The 19,626-nt window shown below is 50.0% G+C and overlaps 3 protein-coding genes across 3 annotated transcripts; 1 reads left to right on the top strand and 2 right to left on the bottom strand.

Moving 5' to 3' along the window:
- Window positions 1–221: 221 nt before the first annotated feature.
- PpBr36_03670 (uncharacterized protein) lies at window positions 222–1,883 on the bottom strand (the record flags this gene model as incomplete). Its single annotated transcript, XM_029890840.1, has 1 exon — window positions 222–1,883. The coding sequence occupies one exon, from the start codon at window positions 1,881–1,883 to the stop codon at window positions 222–224; it is 1,662 nt and encodes a 553-aa protein (XP_029753366.1).
- Window positions 1,884–4,622: 2,739 nt separating this feature from the next.
- On the bottom strand, window positions 4,623–6,497 carry PpBr36_03669 (uncharacterized protein; the record flags this gene model as incomplete). The annotated part of the gene is made up of 4 exons (XM_029890839.1): window positions 4,623–4,963; window positions 5,120–5,184; window positions 5,296–5,531; window positions 5,694–6,497. 4 exons carry the CDS (start codon window positions 6,495–6,497, stop codon window positions 4,623–4,625), a joined length of 1,446 nt encoding a protein of 481 aa, XP_029754279.1.
- Window positions 6,498–13,302: 6,805 nt separating this feature from the next.
- Window positions 13,303–13,563, top strand: PpBr36_03668 (uncharacterized protein; the record flags this gene model as incomplete). Its single annotated transcript, XM_029890838.1, has 2 exons — window positions 13,303–13,421; window positions 13,560–13,563. 2 exons carry the CDS (start codon window positions 13,303–13,305, stop codon window positions 13,561–13,563), a joined length of 123 nt encoding a protein of 40 aa, XP_029754280.1.
- Window positions 13,564–19,626: the final 6,063 nt, after the last annotated feature.

The following is a 19,626-nucleotide window of genomic DNA, read 5'->3' as shown; positions in this document are numbered from 1 at the left end:
CACAACGAGCATGTAGCCAAGCTTGAGTAGGTTTGTTCAAATCGAGAGTAACTCAAGAGCTACTGAATCCGAACTTGACGGCAATCAAGTAATTAGACTATGTTGAGAATACCAGGGGGGGGAAGAATAAATTGTACGGCCCAAAGGAATATGCAAATACACGCTGTTCGAATCTCAGGGCGCAAAAAGCCGCTTCGATTCCCCAGGAGTGTCCTTAGCAACTACGTGTTCCACGAAACCAGCCCAACCTGTCGTCCATCGTCGTCGAGCTCGACGACGACGGGAAGATACTCTTCGTCATCGCTGTCACCATCATCGTGCGTCTCGAGGCCAGGCCGCCGCTTGTACTTGTGCTGTGTTGACTGCATCTGGTTATCGTCGTCTTCGTCTTCGTCGTCATCATCATCATCGCCACCCGCCGCCGACGTCTCAGCCCCCCGCGGCGGCGGCACGTAGCCGCTCCTCAGGTCCCAGCCGTACTTCCAGAACCAGGCCTCGAGGTCGGCAAAAGCGTGGCCGACAGCAGCCTGCGGCTGGGTGACGGCGTCGCCGAGCTGCAGCAGCGACTCGTTCAGCCGCCGCTTGTACAGCACCAGAGCCTCGCGCAGGCGGCTCTTGCTGTTCTGTGGGAGGCTGTCCATGATGCCCCGGGATGCTGCGTCGTCGTTGTCGGCGGTGGCGGCGGCGGAGGAGGAGGAGGAGAAGGAGTAGGATGATGATGATGATGACGAGGCGTTGACATAGCGGTCGCTGTAGACGAGCTGGGCGCGCAGTGTCGTGATCAGTGACCGCGCGAGGGCCGGCCGGTCGACGACGAGGCGGTGCGCGCGCAGCAGCACGCGCAGAACAAAGTGGAGCCAGTAGTCCAGACACGACGGGTTGCCGAGGTGGACGGCGGTCAGGAAGGCGAACTGCAGCTCGCCGACGGCGTCGGCCTCGGACACGTCCTCGCGCCGGTCGATGACCGAGGTGACGAGCGCGGTTGTGTCGGGCGACGCTGGCTTCTCACCCGTGGTGAGCTGGTTCAAGTCGAGCCCGGAATCGTCGCGGGGGAACAGGAACGTCAGCTCGCTGCCCACGACGGCCTTGAAGAGCTTGCTGGCCTGGGCAAAGTTGACCTCCCCTTTGGTCGTGTCGGTCGTGTCGACCCGCCACTCGCGCGTGTCCGGGAGGGGGCAGCCTGTCACGCGCCTCAGGAGATCCTCGGTGACGGAGGATGTGAGGTGGTGCCATACGGCGGCCTTGTCGATGCCCAGGTCCGGGTCCAGGTCGGACGTGTCCCTGCTCGGGTGGTCCTTGGGCAGGAACGGTGAAGAGCGACGAGGGCCGTCTTGCCAGATGTTGTAGGGAAGCAGTTTCTGGTAGAAACTTGCAAGATTGTCCCTGTGGCTCCTGGCCTCGAACTGGCTCGCCGGCTCGCCCAGCACCTCATTGTACCGATCCCACTGCTTGACCCTCACCATGCCGGCACCCCCTTGCTTGGCCGTGACGAACCAGTAGCCACAGCGCGACATCTGCTGCGGATCCGACACCCAGACCAGGTGCGCCCCGGGCGGCAGGCCGCGGAAGCCCAGCACCGGACGCGCAGTCTCGAGGGTGAGCGCCGCCATGTCGCAACCTACCGTGAAGCCCTTGGGCAGGTCGAGGATGAGGAACACGTCCCCCTCACCGAGCAGGTCATCAGATGAAAGAGCGGGCATGCCATCCGCACTACCCGGTTCGGGCCCTTGCCTCGGTCCGGGCTGTTGATGGATCTGTAAACTTCCATATGGATGAACTCCAGTGACGGGCACCGAGACGTAGGATTTTGCAGCCGAAGCTGTCGAGTTGGACTTGACCGGGGGCCTCTCGGCCTTATCGGACGCGGAGCCGTGCTCAGTCATGTGTTTGTTCGTAGTCTGAAGGAAATAAATGGTCAAGTCTCAGTGGATATGATCAAGAATAATCACCACCACTTCTTGCTCCTTGCTGCCCAAAGCACACACAAAAAAGAAAAAGGGCTCTATTGTATCCTTATCGTTTGCAGATAGAAAAAAAACAGCTTTCGCCTCTCGCTTGCTCCCTACGTCATTCCACAATTGATCCGGGAGCCGAACGAACAAAAACCACTTGATTTTCTGGTTTTCTTTTCCCTTTCTTTCTCGATTTGCCCATCCACTCAGAGGACGCTTGCTATTGGCATTACTTTGTTTATCTTGTTAGGGCACCTCGCAGGGTGGGAAGTGATCTGAACTTTGAGGGGAAAGACAAATCAAGATCCAAGGAATGATGGAATGCTGGACTTGGCATGAAAATAAGCAGCGGATCGCCTTTGCTTGTCATGCATGTGTTTTTATTGGGGAGTTTTCTATAGGATTCAGCCCCACGATTGTGGCCCCGAGTTTGTGATTCGCCTGGGTTTTTTTTTTTTTTTTTTTTTTTTTTTTTTTTTTTTTTCTGCTTTTACCTCAATTGATCAACTTTCATTTCATTTTATTTTATTTCCAATCCGTTCTTTCATTTTCCCCATCGCCGTGAAACAAAAGCTTCTAGAAGACAGTAGAAATTCTTGACATGTCTACAATCAGGCACATGATCCGATCTTGATCAACTTGTCAATCAACTGTCAGTCAATTAACCGACATGCCACGAAAAGTATGTTAGTCAGTTGCGGTCATAAAATACAGACAACCGCTGGACATGTTTCGAGGGTATATCCTCTGGAAGAAATAATAAAAACAAGTCCTTTCCAACAACACCAAGAAATAGAAATATAACATCTACAGTAGTCTAGTCCGAGTCCATGCAACCCCGACATATCCGCTCCTTTCCACGTTCGATACTAAGTATTGTAGTAACCTAAACACACGAAGCCCATGCCTTGTCCGAACTTGCTACAACCACACCCAAGATGAATATGTATTTCAATTTCCCCCCCTCGCTGTCAACCTAAAAAAATAAAATAAAATAAAAAATCAGACCGGTGAGAAATTTAAGCACCCCCGCACCTCGTGGTGGTGGTGGGGGACCAAACAAAGAAGGTAGAGTAGCACTCGGGAAAAAACAATTCTAGCAGAGCAACCCTCCCATACCCTGCAAGCCGCATGCCGTCGGTGCGTGTGACGCAGCCAAGACAAGGCGAGTTCGAGTCCCTTATTTCTGCCAGCACGGTAAGGGGTTAAAATAAATAAACGGTACTGGTGACGAAGAAAAAACAAGGGGGGGTATGACATCCATGCGTGTGACAGAGCGAACCCAGTGTACTACGGCATTACTAGGATGGATTAAATAAATACATACCCGCACCCTGCCCTTATCTTGCTGGTCACAAAATCGTATTGTGTACAGCTATATATATGTTTGGGTCTGAACACAAGGCAACGGTGCTCCATATGTGCTTGGGCGACCCTGCAGTTCCATATCTTGCCGACGATGGGATAACGCAGCGTCTCCTGCCCGTATCGCCATGCACACTTCGGCAGCCTTGTTTTCCAGCTGTTTATGATGCTGTCTCGACTAAGTTTGTGTCCATCCGTGGATTTAAAAAAAAAAAAAAAAAAAAAAAAAAAACGGCAGACAATATATCCCTTCCTCACGTCCAATATTTTTTTTTTTTCACATTATACATATGCGGATATACTGTGAGTAACCACAAGATCACCGAGACAGTGCAATGAATCCAAGCCCATTTTATTACTGTTGTTGCTGCCAAAGTGCCTTTCATGCACTTATCCCAACCATTTCTACTCAGCTGGGCCTGGTTTGCCTTGTGCTTCAAACCCTTTATGTCATCCCTCCCATCAACTCTACCCATACCGGCCATCCAACCCCGATACATCCTCATAACAGATGCTTCCTTCAGTGGAAAACTAAAAAAAAAAAGAAAAAAAATAAAAAACCGGTTCCAAAGAAGCTGCCAGTAAGAACACCATCAACGAGACAAGAGAAAAAACCACAAAAAGAAAAACAAATAAGGTGGACAGGGAGAGAAAGAGGGAGAAGCAAAAAAGAAAAAAGAGAAGCAAACAGCCCAAAGACATTAGGGACTAAAAGTATCGCGCGTGCGAAACCTCTTATAAGATCGTATGCCATGATACAGTAAACCCTCACCAGCAGTGGCGCTCGGGTTGCTGAGACCAGCGAAATGCATATTGCCGTGTACAAACGCCCTCCCCCCTTTGCTATGCAGAAAGAATGTTGATGATTGTTGAGAGTCTGACATTAAAACGAACCAATAGCCTGGGTATTCGGTGGTGGCGTTCGTCTAATGCGGTTGTAATTATTGATGGAACCATGTAAGATCCATTGTTGCGTCTTGCGAGAGATGACGAATGTGCAGCGCGTGTCCTCGTATAAGAGTCGGGGCCATCAAGGCAGTCCGGACCGGACTGCAGGCAGAACATTCCAGAACGGCCCATAAGATGCCCTTGTTGTCATCGTCGTCGGTCATCCAGTCCGTCCGCCATTCCTGCCACTATATACCCAGAGTCACGACTTTCTTCACATTCTCAAATGCTTGGAATCCATGCCGTCTTCTGCGCATCAGATCGAGCTACGGTTAGTGCAATCAAGTTCCAACTCTGGACAGATAGGCGATCGAATAAGGCCGCTTCTGCCCGGACCCATGCTGGCGGTCAAAACCACTAACGTTGATTATACATGGCCTGGTTGGACCCTCCGTACGGCGAGGCAGGCTGGTAGCTTTGCATGTAGCTGGCGTTGTAGTCAGGCAGTGGCTGTTGCTGTACCGACGTCGACGTTGCCGCTGGATACTGGCCCGCTTGGTAGCCGATTGGGGGCAACTGCACAGCGCCACGGGCTCCCGCGTAGCCGTTCGATGATTGGGATACATCCGACCCAGTCTGACCTTCGGTTGAACCGCCTTGGCTTTGAGCTGCTTGGCGTTGGCGCTCCTCGTCCGCCTTACGCGCAGCCTCTTCCTCCTTCTTGCGAGCCTTCCATTCCTTACGGATCTCTTTGAACTCTGTGGCGATGCAACATCGAGTTAGTATGCCTCAATTTGCCGTTACATTCGAGTCGCTCATGTCTGGTGGGTGGGTGCTGCGATGTTGCGACATCATGCAAAGGAAGATGAGTAGTGCCATGTGGGGGCCAGACGAATCCCGACATAGTGGTTCACCCTTGCGGCCGCTAGCCGGTGGAGGTAATGTGGACGACCATTTGACGTCAAACCTTGGGTCTGTTCTTTTGACAAACATTTTGATGCTATGAATAGCCTGCCTGGCACTTTCGCGAAGCAATACTTATCCGCCAAAGCAGGCTGAGTGCTTTTCGAAAAGCCGCGAAAATCCAGACAAAACCATAATTTGAAGGGAGGGGTCAACTCTGAATGAAAAGTGAAAGTACTCGCCTTCAGGAGTGCGCTTCTGACCATGCGACTGCATCGTCACATGCGCGTTTAAATGATTTAATGTACCGTAGGCTTTTTCACAACCTTGCCATCCACACTTGTACATGCGCTCAATTTCTTCGTATCGTCGCCTGGGGCGTTTGTGCTGTTGTGCGCCGGGTATTGGCACAAAAGAGTACACCTGCAAAAAGTTTGCACCTCATGTTAGGACCATATTTCCCTGATGCCCTTGCGCACAACTCAAGTCGCAAACCAGCGCCAAGAAAACAAAAGAAAAACATGAAACCCCAAGTTTCAAGTCGCTCAAGGTCTGCCGTCAGTAGTTATTATCAAAAAAACTAACCTGGTTAGGGCGCGCCTGAGGCGGTGCCGAGGTTGGCGTTTGTGGGAAGACGTGATGACCGGGTGTCAGAGGCGCGCCGTGCTGCTGCCCATACCCCGACCAGTCGGGCCGAGGCTGGGCATACAGGTTGCTACCGGGATGCGCATAACCGTGCGACATGTCCTGCGAAGGGGCCCCGTACGGCGAGTACTGGGTGGGAGCCCCATACGTTGGGCTAGGGGCGGCGATAGATGGATCTATGGGTGCACCTCCCGTGTCAGACTTGATATCCCGCGGATGGACAGCCGGGTGGCTGCGATGAAGTGCATCCTGAGGCAGGGATGCGGACGGACTTGTTGGTGTTTGCGCCATACCTCCACTGCTGCCACTATGATTGCTAGCCGGGTGGTATGATCTCTGTTGGAGGTGGTCCGGAAAGGAACCCGACCGCGCCGAAGCTGAGTATACGCCGTACTCGGACGTGGGTGTCGCCGAGGCCGAGTAGGTGCCTGGGTTGTTTGAGCGCACTTCTTGCTGCGCAGATGCGTTGTATTGCGCAGCAGACGAGGTATCTACGGTCACAGATTGGGCCTCAGACTGGTTGTCGCCGCAGTTGCTAGGATAGGGCGAAGGCAAACCTGACTGCGAGTAATCCGACGCGCTGCGATCCATGGATGGACCTACAGACGTTGCAAGTGTCGGGGTGGTCGCGTCTTGGCGTAAGGGTCCCGTCTGTGGGGAGCCTGACCGGTGCAGGGTGGACGAGGAAAGCTGGTGGTGGTGCTCAACGAACGCGTGACGAGGCTGGCGTGACGAGGCCAACATACTATGTCGATACGACACGGGTTCCCGCGAAAGGGTCAAGGACAAAGAAGCAAAAGAGTCAGAAGGAAAGAAAGAAAGAAAAAAGACCGGAGGGATTTTAGGTCTCGGCCAACACCTAGTGAGTCCAGGCTTGTCAGAGATGGTCTGCCCCTCGGCTTGATTCGATCTTGGGATCCGGCGTAATGGGGGTCGTCAAGGTTGGAAGATGGAGGGGAGGGATATCTTTGGCAGGTTTGTCTTTCGCCTTGTGATCGTTCTGGTGTTGGATTGGAAGCCGGAGGAGAGACCGGGCTGGTTTTCTTGTGCTAGAAGCGAGGAACGCGCTGCATAAAGACTGTTCGTCACGAAGCTTGGGTACGTACAACCCAGGTTGAAGACGGCGGAAGACGCCGGCTTATCAAGAATCGGTTCGACGGGCTCGCCGCTCTCGAGCTGGACCTGGCTGGCTGATCCGCGATCGACTAGGCCAGGAGAGACAGAGAGCAAGCGCCGCTACGCTACCCCCCCTCAGGGTATCTCGACAGACAAGTCTCTCGAGGATGGAGATTGTCGTCGAGCTCGGACCTTGACGCTCAGGAGACTGAGTGACTGACTGATTTCACACGACGTGTACCGTTCCGTTCCGTCCGTTGCGCAAAGCAGGCAATGTTCACGGGTGGTGTGCGATGAGATTGGCGGTGGAGTTGAGGATGAACCAAAGTCTGGCACTAACGAAATAGCGCGAGGTCAATCTGCTGGACCGCCGCGACCCTGCTGGCTTGCGCTTGCGCTGTCTTATGGACTTATCCGGTTGCAGATAGTAGCGGCTTTTCCAGGGGTGGTGCTAACGACAAAACTTAAAAAAGGTTCCGTTCAGATTTTCAAGTAGTGCGTGCTAGGTGAGCTAGCCGTACTACCGGTTGGATTTTTTTATGAGAAAAAAAAAAGTTGATGAGGAAGCTAAAAAGCGGGGAGGAAATAGTTCCAAAAACCGGCCTCTTTTTTTTTCTGTGTTAAATGTTCTTTGTTATTTTTTGTTTTGTTTTTATTTCCCCCTCTAACAGAGATGATGACACCAAGCTCAAGGACTGGTAAGGGTGTGTGCGAAAAAAAGATGTCTTTATACGGGCGGGCTGGTTGGTGTCGGCGCGGAAGGCCGGGTGTGAGAAAACAAAAAGAGAGAAAGAAGCGGCAGAAGTGACCGAAGGTAACAGGCAGGTGGCACTGTAAGTAAGTAATAGTAATTCTAAGGTAGTTGTGGTGTACGGGCACGGCCTGCCTGGGGCTGGGTTGGTTGACTGAGGAAAGCAAAGCAGGTACCGCTTTCTCCCAAGGATGTCCAGGGAATGTAGAGGTAAGGTAAGGTAGGGATGGTAGGCAGGTACAAAAAGGTAAGGTAAGGTTGGCAGCCCGAGGAGCTGGTCTCGTCTGGTCTAGTATCGCGGCCGTTTCCCTGATCAGTTGTGAGTGCAGGGCAGCCCCAGAGGGAAAAGAGCAAATCAAAAGAAGAAGGAAATTGTGGACTAAGATTGGTCCAGGGATTCTCGGAAGCTATGGGCGGGGCTGATTAGTCTGAAAGGCTGAGAAATCCTGGTAGGTCAGAGTTCAGTCGCAGGCGCTGAAGGGCGATCAGCGGAGGCGTTCTGGGACCAGGGCTTCCCACTAAAAGTCGCTGTCTGGTCGTGCGTGATTGTATGATGTTTGGCACGGCGTGGTCCTTTGTTATGGGGTTCTTTTTTTTTTTTTTTTTTTTTTTTGTTACATGCGCGCCCTAACTTCTGTAGACTGGGTATAGTTCTGCTCTTTAAGTCGCGTCTTATGCGTGTATGTGCGGTGTGGATTGGTTCATGTAGATGAAAATGCGAAATGTAAGGTGAGGCAGATAGGTTTGCCGCCGAGACCGACCAGTATGACTGCAACCGTCTATTCTGGTATTCGCTGTGGTTTACCCGAATCTGACTTGGCTGTCTTTTGTTTTGAGTTCTGCAAATATTATCCGCCCTCAATCAAACTACATCGTATTTTATCTAATTCTGAAAGACCTCGATCTCGACAAAAAATGACTCTTGCATGTATTTTTTGACAGATCATACTAAATCATGTCCCTCTTCCTGCTCAAAATCAAAATCAAATACTCGTCGGCTGTGATCACCTCTCAATGAATTTGGGAGGGGCAAACGAAAGCACGATTTAGTGGACTGGGCACGGAAGGAATCAAAAGGGCGTACACACAGTATCATAAGACACACCTCGTGGAGAGGCAAGAGAAAAAAAGAAAAAAGAAAAAAAAAGTACTACGGTGTAAGAATTTACCATGCCCAATGCCAAGGGGGAAATTGCTTGCCGGAGCCCCACCCTGACTTCACCACGACAACACGAGTCGTGCTGCCAAAGACGGGCGATTGAATGACCGCGTCACCACCCAAATCAGGATGTCTACTCGCGGGTTGGGAGTTATGTCAGCGCGATCCTTGTGTGTTTCAATTTTGGGTATACCATGCAATTACAGAGGGTAAGCCATGACATGAGCAGTCAAACATGAGGAAAAGGGAGAAACAAAGATCCAGACTTGGCTGACTGGTTTGACAAGTTTGGGGCTTGTTGGGCTTGCCCTCCTAATTGGGTTGAGAAGGTGACGTGCATACGGTCAGCCACGGAAGTGGGATCTTCGAAGGCCACAGCTCAGGCGCTGGGCCACTCGAAACAAAGCAAGACGCCTCCAAAAGGAGTAAATCCGCATGATGTGACCAGGCAGAGCAGCAGGTGAAGTGAGAGGAAGAAAGAAAGGCTAGGCACATCAACCGGAGAGGTGTGAGGGAAAAAAAAAAAAATTCAAAGCGGAATAAAACAAACTAGAATTAACAAAAAATTAAAAAGAGAGATACATTCAAGTTCAGGAGGGGCGAGATGAGAGGCTAGTAGGTTGTATGTCGGCGGCGATGCCTTCAAAACCTGGTCCTTGAAAGGTATGGGCCGTCGTGTCGACGACGAAGGATAGTGGCCCCTTGTCGCACGAGACACGAAAATGGGTAAGGAGCATCCTTGCTATACGCCCCGCCAGGCTGCGGTGACGGTACCGGTGGCTTAGCGTACTGTGTGTCTGTGTGTCTACATGAGGTGCGCAGTAATAGTACTCAACACGTAGCTAGGCCGTGCTAGCTGGACAGGCAGTAGTAGGTTGACGATACGGGAGATGCTGGCACGAGCAACTTGCGTCACGATTGGAATGAGGAGGAAGGACTGTTTTCACATCGATTGCATGCCAGGCGAATTCAACAGCAAGGAAAACGACGGACTTGCTGCACCATGAAGGGCCGAATTCTGGCAAGACGCGATTTTCCCTGACCGCTGGCAGGACATATTTGGGAATAGCCCTCAGTACCGATTTTGGCGATCTGCTAACCTCAGGGGGGATGAAGGTGCCTAATCGGGAGAAGGCGATTTCATCTTGACAACAAAAAAAGAGATCCTCATACTGTATCCTTTTTTCCCTCCCAAGTTGACAGTAATGTCGCAATAGCAATAGCGGCGGCTCTGCTTTGATCGAGATACAGGAGGTAAATGTAACGCAGTAAAGCATGGGTTGTAGCTATTTTGACCACCCTGACAATGTGGCTTCCTACAACAAAATGGGTCTAGATGCGGAAAACGTGTGCCTACCCATGGTAGCAGGTACCTGACGTGGTAGCTACCTTGGCCATCCACTTTGTGGGTAATATCGCGGCCACCGACTGTTTGGAAAGCTACGGTCTGCGGGGCTTCTAAGCATTACTAGTACTATGGGAATCTGAGAGCGGATACTTGCAACAGAGAATCGGGGGACAGGGATGGTGTGCGAACTAAGCTGTCAACAGCACGTCGATGATCTGTGGTGATTTGGCAAGAGCGACCGATCAAGTTAATTCGAATAAATCAAATCAGGTTTAGCGCGAGTTGACCAGAGCAGGGGTGGGTATCCAGGATTATGTTAGTGAGTGGCTGAGTCCCACTCGACCCTTGGAGCTGGGAAACATTTCCGACCGAATTCTTACCGGTGCTCGACATGTCGCATACTGTATTCAGGATGGGCAATAGAAATCCTATCAGGTCAGAACATGGACAAGTCAATTTCTTGTTTGTGGCAGATCTGGTTGTGGTTCCATCCAGTGTCTGCGCGCACATGCGTGTGTCTAAGAAGGTTTGGTCTGTTTGTATGCTTGTACGTGTGTGTGTGCATCGGGTATTCTGCCATTTCCCGATTTCCATCTTGGGTATCCACATCATCCAAATTTCCAATGGGTACCTGATCCTGGCGAATGAGCGAGCCAGTCTGAAAGGGTTACAAGGGTTTACCTTTTACCTTTGCGAGGGACAGGACTCCGGGGGTTTGGAAATGCTCACGGCTGTAATTCCGCTCACTGCTTTGCTCTACCCACAGCTGGCACCGCCAAGAAGTCCAACTCATCTCAATGTTTTGCAGGGTGGCGGAGGGACGAAACGCACGAGCAACGTTCAGCTGAATCCAATTCAGGTCTCGCATCGGGGCTGCAGACCCGTTTCCAAGAGCTGGCCAGAGGAGAGAAGAGGTGCAGTAGGGCAGTTAAAGTGGTACTGTATGTCACTAACAAATTCCCGCCGTATGCCGTGACTGTTGCGAGGATGGCATGACCTTGTTGGGTGTAGCGAGCCAGTCAGCAGAACCCACTTTATGCCGAGGTGGATGTGGGTGGTGTGCATGGCCAGAACCGGATGGAGTCGGTAAAAGCTTTCAGAGTTCGGTTGGGGATGCCAGCTCTCGACGTAATTTTTTTTTTTCTCCCTCCGAGAGAAATGTTTTGTGCTCAATGTGGACCAAGCGTAAGCAAGGTAAGCCTTTTCTGAACAAAAGTCGCGTGAACAAGTAGTCTATCCGTACATTAGTCAACCCGGGGAACAAAAGAAAGAGAGAAGAAACAACGCCAGCAGTCAGGCCAATAATTGACAGCGCGTCATTCATTGTGCAGCCATCAATCTCTCTCCCGCTGTGCAACAAGGACACTGATCCGGGGCGGTCGCGCGGTCTCAGCATTGACAAGGCTTGCGCAAAACAAACTCATCCAAGGCATAGAATTAATTAATGGGCATGACATGCCTTGGCATTTGATGATGGCACAACATTAAGCGCAGCGATCTGGACTGCCAGGCAGACTGGAGCGATCGGCTGTCGGTTGATTCCCAGTGCCCCTCCCGTCACTTGGGGGGGGGGGGGGGGGGGGGGCTTACTTTTACAGTTGCGGTGCGGCACGAAATACGTACTTTCCGCAAAGTACACAGGCGAATATATACTTTTACTCTCACTATTCGGTACCATGGTACAGAGAGCCTCTGGGGGTGGAGGTGGAGGTTAGCTTTTCGACGGCGCCGTCAAAAAGTCTCTGAACGCCTCTTGAATGATGTCCTCTGATCTCCCTTCTCCCAACGATGCCCCGACAAAGGATGGGGAATAAACTTGATGGGGGCCGCGGGCTAGCCCAAACGGTTTAGATGAGTTACCGACTAATGAATTAGGGCGAAGATCTCGCGAGCTTGTTTCTGGTGCCAAGAATGCCAAAGACATAAATTAAAAACAAGTCGCTGTTCGAGTCAAGAACCTCGTCAGGCAATGTCAGTCTGAGCACTATGATCTACCCATTAGAACTTAATAATTGGATTAACTACCCTCCTTGCCTAGTCGAGGCACAATACCCAACCAAAAGGGTAACCCAGTCTAGCTGTAGATCAATACGGAACAAAAAAGTGCAGACGATCTACTAGACTAGTTTTTAACACGTACTTCCGGAGGATTTTGTGCCATACTAACCATAATATGCCCTAGGAGGTTTGCCAAACGCACACAACTGGACTAGTCTATGCTAGTCTGGTCTAGTCAATATTGACACACTTGAGGGACCCGACAACCCCCCTCCCCTTTTCGTTTCTTATTTGCTCACTTGGTTTTAGTCTTAGGGGACTTCTGCACATCACCAAGGCTCGATTCGATGATTTATGGTAGCAGGCATCCATCCGAATTACGGTGGCCCCTAGGGCCCGAGATGCAACGCACAGGCAGCCAGCACATGACAGCAACAACACCGTTCGGACGGTTCAAGTTTTGCCGGCAACACGTTGGCAACGCACGCAACTTGGCACCCAGTGCATACAGCCAGACCGCCAGATACCTAAAAAAGAATGCAAGTAGTGGCAGCCAATAGGATAAATACCCCCGCCCTGGCATTGATAAAAAAAAAAAGAAATAAAAAAAAAGACGAATGACGGAGTTGATTCGGTCTTTTCTGTTTTTTTTTTTTTTTTGTTTTGTGGATGCCTGTAACGAATGCCCAGGGTAAGTTCAGCTGAGACGATTGTGTGCCGAGCCGTATCCTGGGCCAGTTACACTCGGTCTCGCGTAAATTTGAATGCCTGGATGCTTCTGGGCGAGACACACACACATACAAACATACACACACGGAGAAGGAGAGAAAAAAAAAAGTAGCAATAAAGTGGCAAGTAGGTGAATGGGGAGGGACAGAGGGAAAAAAGGTGTGGTTGTTGTTTTATTCACTTTGACCATAAGACCAGAGCGCAAGGGAACAAGCAAAAGAAGAAAAAAAGAAGAGAAAAGAAAAGAAAAGAAAACCCGGATTCGACATTGCACGTGTGTGAGTGTGTACCAAAAAGGAGAGACACCTATATTCCTAATCACCAAGCAATAATACCTGATTGATCGCATTGGATAGCTTCAGGACCACCCAAGACCTGGGCTGAGGTCCCCAAGGTAACTTTTACTATACTCTTTCTGGGATGGCAGAACCCCAGTGGCGGTTCCTCCATGCTAAAAAGCCTATCCGTCAATCTTAGTGTCAACGAGATCGCGGCGAACCAAACTGTCGGGAACGCTAAGTCGACACTAGATCAGCAGCGTCCCATGCCCGAAAGGGGCACGGGCGGGTAGGTTCAAGGAGGCAGTCAAGTAAATGAATGGATCGCAAGCAAACAAACTGCTCAGGAAGCAGCCAGCAACTTTTGGTTTGGGAGGGACAGAAAAGTCGCAGCTAAAACACAGTGACAGCGTGTCAGCGTGGGAAGCTAGGGCAGGTTCGCGAGCTAGTCCCAACTAAAAGTTTGTTACTATAGCCTGCCTGTAGGTATGCAAAGGAGACAGACAGAAAGCTGGACGTGTGAAATTAATCAACAAAGAAGAGGGGTAGGCTATGTATGGTAGGGGAACCGCTTACCTAGCCTGTCTATCTGTACTGTATGGACAGATGTTCATCCGTACAGTGCGTATTGCCACGCACCTACCAAAGGAGTACTTTTGATACCGGCACGAGTATTTGTAGATAGTAATCAATGCGACGCGGACAAGGAACATTTCACCCACGAGGACAAGAGAATTTCTCCTCCCCCCAATTAAATCTGTCGTCATTAGCGGCCATCGTCACCTTGGAAATGGGGGGGAGGGGTTCTGCGATGGGAATAACAACTTTGGAAATCTCGCAGTCGTGGCATTAAAAGGGAAAGCCAAGGCTTACCGTTGTGTCGGCATCATTTTATTCTGCAAGGGTTGGTTGACATGCTATTATAGCTGCCAAATCTTAGCCGCTGACCGTATTTTCGTCTAGGTAGCTTGGCTAGGGCATTGTGTTAACGATATAAACATGGTCTCGTTTGATATTGAAACATACAAGCCATTATGTACATATAGCAGGCGGTACTGTACAGTATTGGAAATACCCCAATTTTAGCCTTGGGAGGATTTCGTCACACATGAGAAGGGATCAGCATTGGTGCACATACCACATTCTGCTTACGGAGTAGGTATGTACCTCGTGTACGGCAATGCAAACGAATGCCAACCCAAGCTGCGGGTGAACAAATCTGTCCCTCGCTTGCCTTGTGCATTTGGTACAATGGGATGAATTGGATGGCAAGGCACCGCAACACGCAGGCAAGGGTGGCTAGAATCTTGGGCGTGGCCAATCTCCCCGATGGAGCGATATGCATCGCCCGGCACACCCACTCTCACCGCCGCCTGTTCGGCCACGCGGCCAAGTCTCGCAGTAGATCCTTGGTACTTCTCGGGTTGTGGACAAGTGAAAAAAGAAACACTGCATAATTGCAACCAACCCACACTCGGCACAAGGTCACCAGATACAATGAATGATTTTTTCACATGTCCTATCGGCATTGCCTTGAGGAAAAAGAATCCCCCAATCAATGGGTCCCGATTTGTGGACGCGAGGTTCACTTTACATAAATTTCGGAGGCGCAAGCGTTACACTATATGGTACAGTGGGTAGTTTGGTTGCATTGTTGTTGTTTTTATCTTTTCTTCTCCCACGTTGGAAATTATTAATGCCAGGAAACCATAAGTAAAACTTTTCGGCTGCTTTACCGAGTATTGGTCATTTTTGATTCCCTCAAATTTGCGCAGTTGACACATGCACGTCTCTAGGTTTAATTGCTCCTCATCTGCCGAGAGAGAAAAAAGTGCAAAAAAAGTGCAAAAAAAAAAAAAAAACAAAGCCCGCGCCCACAATTTGAACAATGAAGTAAAAGTCCCTCTTGGGGTGGGAAAGAAAGCAAAACCGATCGGAGTAACGTCCGTAAACCCTGTTCTACGGGCTGGGATTGGCGGGTGGCAGTCAAGCAAGCATATTGGCCCACCAAAAGAGTTTCGATTTTATTTTTGCGAAGCAATCCCTTGAGTTTCCGGGCTAATACGGAAGCGGAAGATGGCAGGTGGCATCGCGTTACAGATTTGTCCAGACATGGATGGGATGTGCTGTGTGGGAAGAAAGTGATCAAATATTGGATCGAGGCAATTTTTCCCGGTACCTACACAATGCGTAAAGACGAATCACATTCAAGCCATTTCCACCCCCTCCATTGGTACATTGCCAAGGGTATTTATTTCATCACATCTTCTATGGTACCTCGCCAAAGAAAGTCGTCTCCTAGTACGAACAACCCAAACGAAGTCAGCGGCTTAACAGCGCACGTGCTGTAGGTAAATAATCATTCATTCCCTTTCCCAGCCCCCCTTCTAAAATCCCGTCTCATACCCAAGCGAGCCAAGGTTGAGCTGGAATATTTGACAGTCCCATTGGATGGCCCGTTCTGGTTATCATCTCGTGGCGACCATCGAATATTTTGGATGTTTTATTCCCAAGTTCTTACCAAGCGCCCACGTTATCCCGCTTGTTTTATGCGTGTCAACCTGTCAATCCTATCGGCAATTTTTTTTGGGGGGGGTTAGTTGGAGAAAATAATGTACTAGGCTAGACCACGTCGCGAATACAGTGCCTTCAATACCTGTGTAGCTGGCAAAGATCGACCCCAATTTTTCTCTGTCGCGTCCCACAATCTCGGGAGGGGGGAAAACTACTGTAAAGAAAGAAAGAAAGAAACACAATAAAACCACTGTAAGGAGATGGGATTCCAAATCGGATCATGGGTACCATGGTTTTTCTTCCAAGTAAAGCATGACAAAGTGACATGGGCCGAACACATGGCGAAGCATGGATCAAAGGACAAGGGCGCGCGAGCGAATGCAACCCAAGGAATGAGCAGCGCGGGCCAAGGCCAAGTTTTTTCTCCCCCCTAACCTCTCTCTTTCTCTTTGTTCACTTTCGTCAATACTTCGCAACCTACCGAGCATGCTGCTGGCCAATGCCAGTTGATCCTGTATCACCAGTACGGTGTGATTTGCGTAGATCTGACCAGTGTGGTTGAATGCATGCCGTACAACAGCTCCAATGGGGATATATGACCGGGTGCAACTTGGCTTATTCAGGGTTTCGGATCCAGGGCCATAATGATCAGTCAGGTAATTAGTCGATAATGACATTTGCTGAAATACTCCACTGTACAGTACCTGCAGTATCGTAACAGTATCTGTTGATGTCTGCCGTCGTTTGGCTTGGCACACAGCCCTCTCTCTCTCCCTTACTTCGCCGGTTGGTACTTGGCCATCCAGGTGCCACTGTGCAGTACCATTCAATCTTAGCGGGTTATGTCCCAAAGTACCCTTTAATGGTACCGCGGGCTTTTTACCTGACCCATGCTTGTCCTCACCGTACATCTTTTACTGTCTGATGACCCACGACCCACCCATCAGGTTACTCCGGAATGCCGGCAGCGACACGACATTTGAAGTCATCATTGTCCATCATACAACTCCATGCCAAGAACTGGGTGAATGGCAAAAGCAAGAACCAGGGTAGCTCCCGGTAATGGGGGGTTTTTTTTTTTTTATCTTTTTATTCTGAATTTTTTTCGTCTGTTCTTCTTGCTGCATACACGACCAAGAACGCCAGATCAACACAGAGCAGGGCACAGCAGGCTGGGTGCCCGCTTTGCTTTGCCCGCTTTGTCCGCCGGTTCCATTCCATTGATCCGCTGGGTGGGCTTGCAAAAAGATGAGTCTAGACGCTTTTCCCTCCCGGCCATGTTGCGATTTTTGGCCGGCCGCCCTTGCTGCTGTCGGGCCGAGTGGGAAAAGATTCGCCAAGTAATTTACGTGCGACTCGGAGTATTTTCCTTCTTCTCTTCCACTTTCTTTCTTTCCTTTTTTTTTTTCGTTTCTTGTTTCTGGAGAAAATCAACCCTCTAACCTTGTCCTCGGCATGGGAGGAAAGGGGGGAGGGGGGAGGGGGAAGGAGGAGGGCCCTAGGTAACTCTAGATACGCGGATATCACTCCGATGACTTTTGCAGCTGCTCCTGCAGGACCAAATCTCTCGCTTTTTTTTTTTTGTCTGGTGGTGGCGATGACATGACCTGACATAGCACAAACGGGGACGGGGACGCCATCGGTCATCGGAAGTTGGCATTCCCCGCTGACGTCTTTTTTTTTTTTTTTTTTTTTTTTCACATTTCCATGGAAAGCATCCGTTGCCACGATGGGGGCAAATCGACCTCAGCTATTTTCTGCCACGGGGAAACTTGTAACACGGCAGTAGGCCGGGCATGGAAGGCAAGAAAGGGTTATCAAAGCGCAATTCAGTGCAGATTGCAGAGCTGCCAATCAGCCCACCGAAACCCCTACCAACCTGCCCAGCCAGCCCCAAATTCCAGCCCCCCCTTGTTGTTAAAAAAATATAAAAATATAAATAAAAATAAAAAGAAGAGAGAGACAGAGAGACTCATGGGTCCTCGCTATTCCGAGCGCGAGCGCGAGCCGACGCCGCCGGGGACAGAATCAGCAAGCCTCCATCAAATGTGATTTTGATTGCGACATTCGACCAAAACGTGGGAAATGGGTCCTGTCCCCTTCAATTAGCAACCCTCCAAGACGCTAATTTACAGGTAAATCAAGATCCCCAAAGTCAAGCCAACCCCAGTTTGCTAGGAACCACAATCGCGTGTCTCACGGCCCCCAAATTTCCCTTTGGGCGACGAGGGGGGAAGGGGATGCGACCCGGTGTAATTTTAGACGTCGAAGAGCTGATGGAATGTTCGGCACCGGGCCCCTGGTCTTTTTTTTTTTGGCCTATAACCTATCACGTACTGTAGACAAACAAGGTAAGGGGTATAGTTTTCGAAACCCGGATTAGGCTACGCGGGCACTAACATAAATCATGATTTTCGAAGCTTCAAAAGCTGTAGGGGTATGCTGAACTGTAATAACAGCTGTTTATGAAATTACAGTAAGCTTTCGGCTGATTAGGAGGCAACCTGATTGATTATGGAATGGAGTGCGCACCATGTGGTGCGACAATTGTTGCCGTTTCCGTCCTTGGCCCATGGTATTCTTTCTTCTTCATCTTTCTTTTTTCTCATCACTTCCCTGCCTTGACTATCTTACTGCTGTTAAGGTCCTTTGCTTTAAGGTTGGATGTCCCCCCTAAAAAAAAAAAAAAAGACGTTTTAGTCCAAAGACGGGAAGATCACGGGTTTTTGTTTCCCTTTGGTTCATGGCGACCCAGTCATGAAGCCTGTTTCCCCGGGTTTGTAGCTAGCACTTTTCTGGGCCCGGACTAGCGGCCGGGTCGAGTGTCTAGGTGGAAAAAATCACATCATTGTCAGCCCCAGCCGTTGTTTGATCGCGATAAAAGAAAATTGAAACGAAATGTATGGTAACTAATTCCCCGGCAAACTACTCCGGCGGCTGACATCCCGAAGCCCTTTTCTACAGATGAACCTCCGCTCGAGGCTAGGTAAGGTGGGTGAAGTGGGTAGGGAGGTAACGTACCCTTTGGATTATGATTGAATCATCAACTGAATTGACTGAGACCCAAAGATCTGACCTGCAGTTGCCCTTCTCCACGTGACCATATCATCGTTGACGTGTACCATCGTCTTCGTCCACTTGTCTCTCTCCACGAAGTAGACACTGGTACCCTGCCTCTTCGCTTAGTGGAAACAGAACATCCAGGGAAGCCTATCTATTTGGAGCACTCGTACTTCGTATTTTTACTCTTGGCCCGCTTAGCTTCATGGCCAAAAACTTCCCGGCCGGTAATGCATTGCCAAGCCAAAGTACTCCAAGTCCTGCTGTAGATTAGAACACATATTAACAAAAAAAAAAAAAAAAAAGGGTTCAACAAAAGAGAGGATGATCTACCTACGGATGCTCTCCTAACATAGTGCCGGCAAGGCACTGTCGATCAGTTTAGCTAGCGTTGAACCTTCATCCCCCTTGGCCCCCCTCCTACTACTCATCCTTCCTTATCCTCCTTCTCCCCATCCTTTTTGTGCTTTTATGTTTTGTCTTGCCTTTTTTTCTTTGACCTTACGCCCCCAACGACACGCCCCTGTGGATACTGCTTACACTGCCACAAACTTGAATGGGGTATGTCGTGAGTTGTGTCTTGTCTCGGCTGGGGGAGGGTCATCGGGCTTGCAAAGGAGAGTTTTGCGCGTATATGTCAGCCAGGGACAAGAAAACAAAATGACTTTGAGCAATCAACGATAAACCATGAGAGTTTCCGTCGTCTCATCCCATGCGCAGCCAAAAAGTCATGAGTCTTGTTCTCGAATATTGAAGACACATGAACTCTAATCCTTTTTTGCCTCGTCTGAGACAGAGGCGGAGCGGGGGAGAGTGACGAAAGCCCGCGAAAACCATATACAAGCAGTTGTCATACATATGGGCCTGGGGATCAGCCATTGTCGTCACAAAGGAAGTGAAAAAAAAAAAAAAAAAAAAAA

Source organism: Pyricularia pennisetigena, chromosome 3 (assembly GCF_004337985.1).
Source record: "Pyricularia pennisetigena strain Br36 chromosome 3, whole genome shotgun sequence".
Lineage (NCBI taxonomy): Eukaryota > Fungi > Ascomycota > Sordariomycetes > Magnaporthales > Pyriculariaceae > Pyricularia > Pyricularia pennisetigena.
This window is presented reverse-complemented; position numbering and strand designations above follow the sequence as displayed.